The sequence below is a fragment of the Molothrus aeneus genome, chromosome 26 (assembly GCF_037042795.1).
Source record: "Molothrus aeneus isolate 106 chromosome 26, BPBGC_Maene_1.0, whole genome shotgun sequence".
In the NCBI taxonomy this organism is placed as follows: domain Eukaryota; kingdom Metazoa; phylum Chordata; class Aves; order Passeriformes; family Icteridae; genus Molothrus; species Molothrus aeneus.
Genome location: NC_089671.1, coordinates 844,078 through 847,500, shown reverse-complemented (window position 1 = coordinate 847,500; position 3,423 = coordinate 844,078). Strand labels below are relative to the sequence as shown.

The 3,423-nt window shown below is 63.6% G+C and overlaps 1 protein-coding gene across 1 annotated transcript in view; it reads left to right on the top strand.

Annotated features, from left to right (window-relative positions):
• Positions 1-2,425, top strand: part of NPTX1 (neuronal pentraxin 1) — a 3,781-nt gene extending 1,356 nt beyond the window's left edge. Inside the window, exons 3-5 of the mRNA XM_066565838.1 lie at positions 1-155; positions 243-422; positions 518-2,425. The exon at positions 1-155 is cut by the window's left edge and continues 90 nt beyond it. Of these exons, the coding sequence (XP_066421935.1) occupies positions 1-155; positions 243-422; positions 518-739 (557 nt within the window). The 3' untranslated portion in view covers positions 740-2,425. The remainder of the gene's footprint in view (positions 156-242; positions 423-517) is intronic.
• The last annotated feature ends 998 nt before the right edge of the window (positions 2,426-3,423 follow it).

Genomic DNA, 3,423 nt, shown 5'->3' with positions numbered 1-3,423 from the left:
CCGAGATGTACGCCTTCAGCATCTGCATGTGGATCAAATCCAGCGCCTCCCCCGGCATGGGCACCCCCTTCTCCTACGCCGTGCCCGGGCAGGCCAACGAGCTGGTGCTCATCGAGTGGGGCAACAACCCCATGGAGATCCTCATCAACGACAAGGTAGGGTCCCGGGCCGCGGGGAGGGCGCTGGGCTGGGGGGCGGCGCGGGGGGACCCCCGTGTGACCACCCCGAGCCGCTGCCCGCAGGTGGCCAAGCTGCCCTTCGCCATCAACGACGGCAAGTGGCACCACATCTGCGTCACCTGGACCACGCGGGACGGGGTGTGGGAAGCCTACCAGGACGGCACGCAGACGGGCAACGGCGAGAACCTGGCCCCCTACCACCCCATCAAGCCGCAGGGCGTGCTGGTGCTGGGCCAGGAGCAGGTAAGGGCCGGGGCGGCCGCGGGGCCCCGCTCGCCGGAGCCCCCGGGGGCACGGACGGGGCCGGGGGTGCCCCGCTGACCGCGGCTCCTCCGCAGGACACGCTGGGCGGCGGCTTCGACGCCACGCAGGCTTTCGTGGGGGAGCTGGCCCACTTCAACGTGTGGGACCGCAAGCTGAGCCCGGGGGAGGTGTACGGCCTGGCCACCTGCAGCTCCAAGGCACTCGCGGGCAATGTCATCGCCTGGGCCGAGGCCAACATCGACATCTACGGCGGGGCCACCAAGTGGACTTTCGAGGCCTGCCGCCAGCTCAACTAGGGCCACGGACAAGCGAGAGAAACCTCCTCAGCGGGTTCTTTTATTTATTTTTTTTTTCCTCCTTGTTTTGCGCAAAAACGACCGAGAACGAAGCCACCCGACTTGTCCCGGGAGCAGGGATGCCCCGGCAGCGGGGCGCCCGCCCCCGGAGCCCCACGACCCTCCGGTTTCTGTCTTGCCAACGTCCTTCAACGCCTGCGTGCCTTGGCCTGGCGCGGCTGCGCCCCCCCCGCCGCCCCCCGGCCCGGCCCCCGCTTCGCCGCCGCTTTCCTCGGGCACCGGCGCCTGAAAAGGCTGCGGGACCCGGCCCGGAGCCCCCTCGGGGCTCCTCTCTCTGTCCAGCCTGACCCCCGGGAGGCCGCTGCCCCCAGAGCTGGGGGAGAGCTCTAACATCCCCCCTCCCCAGCTGCGCTCCAACCCGGGACCCCGAGGAGGGGCGACCCCTCCGCCCGTTCCCCCGGAGCCCCGCGCCCCTCCCGGCCGGCGCTGCTGCCGAGCACCACAGCCATAGCCCCGGGCTGCGGCGGGCACCGGGGCGGGACCCCCGGCGGGACCCCCCGGCCCCGCTCCCCGACCTGCCGCACTCAGGAACCCCCGGCCCCGCCGCCTGCAGCCCCCCGAGGCTCCTACGCGCCGTAGCTGGTGACAAATAGCCTTTACCGTCCCCTCCAGCCCAGCTCCCACTGACAGGTCTGAAGCCTTTCTGCTTTTGATAATACACTCTCTTGTTTCTCTTACTGTAAAGGGAAGTTTATTACCAATAAAAAAAAGGGTATTTTTATGAAGATAAAAAAAAAATATATATATAGAATTATCAGCGCTCCCTGAGAGAAAAAAAAAAAAGTGCTTTGAGATTCTGCAGGATAAAAAGAGATAAAGAAGCGTATTTTGAGATAACAGATGCATTTTGTATGGTTTCCTTTTCTAAACTCCTGGTTTGTACTACAGATTGCAGAAATCACTCCCCAGCCCCCCTCCTGCCCCCCCAGGGCAGCCCTGGGCGGCAGCGGAGGATGAGGCAGAGAATTCACCCGGGGCTCCAGAGCCTCACGACCAGCTCCAAAGATGCGGCAAAGACACGGGCGGAGCGGAGGGGCCGGCGCGGGCCCGGGAGCTGCCCCGGGCACGGAGCTCGGAGCCCGCCCCGCCTCGGCTGCCCCGGGGGCCGGCGCAGGCAGCGGCAGCCCCGGAGCGAGACCCCGCGCACGGCTCAGGGCAGCGGAGCCTCAGCCGCGCTCTTGGTGCGAGAAAAAAAACCCCGAACCATCGAGAGTTAATTTCAGTTCCTCCCAAGCCCCCGTTCACATCGGCGAGCACAGGCAGAACCTGCTGAGAACAACAGCGAGACCACGGCACGGGTTTCACCTCCAGCCCCAGGTGCGTTGGATTTGTCAAAAAACCACGAAAGGGTGTGATGTCAACGCAGTGTACATAGTGTACAGTAGGGGAGAGAATCGATGTATCTTAATTTGTCATTATTTTGCTAACCAAAGCTGTACATTTTTCCTACTCCTGGCTCTGTCTCCTTTGGGATTTGAAGGGGTTCTGACACCCCGTGCATCCGGCCCGCATCGGCAGTTCTGACAATGCACTGTTTCTACGGATTCTCATGCTTTTTCCATTTTATTGCTGGGATTACATGAATTGTTGACTTTATTTTTACACAATAAAGCGTGAAGAAAGACACCGGCTTCTCTCACGTGTGTCTGTTCCCTGAGCAGCCAGTGCTCAGCAGCTTGTCTTTTTCCACAGGAAGGTTTTGTGCCTGCATGAAGCAGAGATTTCTGCCCAGTTCCTCTCGGAGCTGGCTCAGGCACTCCCTGAGCCTCTGTGCCAGGCTGTCTCCTTCTCCCGTACCCTCACACCACGTCTTTCCCTGCTTTATGTAACACTAACTGATGTATTTTTCCCTCAAGCCGCTGTCTGTGAGCTCCCTGTGGGTCCTGCCAGGCTGGTGCAGGGACGGTGGCACCCGGGGCTCTGCAGGAGCTGCTCCGGGTGTGGGCACCGTGACAAAGCCCGGGCCCGGCTGCCTCCGCCGCTCCCTCGGGAGCCGGGCTGGGCTCCAGCCGCAGTTCCTGGAATGCAGCGCTCCCGGGGGAATCTGAGCTGCGGCTCACGGGGCCAGGTGGGAACAGGCCAGCGCAGTGTCCCCAGCACTGTCCCCGAGAGCTGCAGCCTCCCCCTGACCCACAGGAACCGCATCAAACGTACAGGGAGGGAAATCATCACTTATCCCTTGTAGCCAGCCCAAGAGATCTCCCACACAGCCCCCCCGAAACTCCCCCATCCCACGGCAGAGCGGGACGGGAATGGGGTGGATCCAGCCCGGGGCTCTGCCTCGGGCACAGGAGGACACGGGGACAGCGGCAGGGACACGGGGACAGCAGCAGGGATATGGGGACAGCAACAGGGACACGGGGACAGCGGCAGGGACACGGGGACAGCGGCAGGGACACGGGGACAGTGGCAGGGACATGGGGACAGCGGCAGGGACATGGGGACAGCAACAGGGACACGGGGACAGCAAGGACATGGGACAGCAGCAAGGACATGGGGACAGCAGCAGGGACATGGGGACAGCCTCAAGGGACACAGCTGGGGGAGCTCAGCAGAGCCCTTGCTGCTGCCACAGCTGGGGACAACCCAGGAACTCTCAGCTCCCAGGGGCTGGGGGTGGCAAC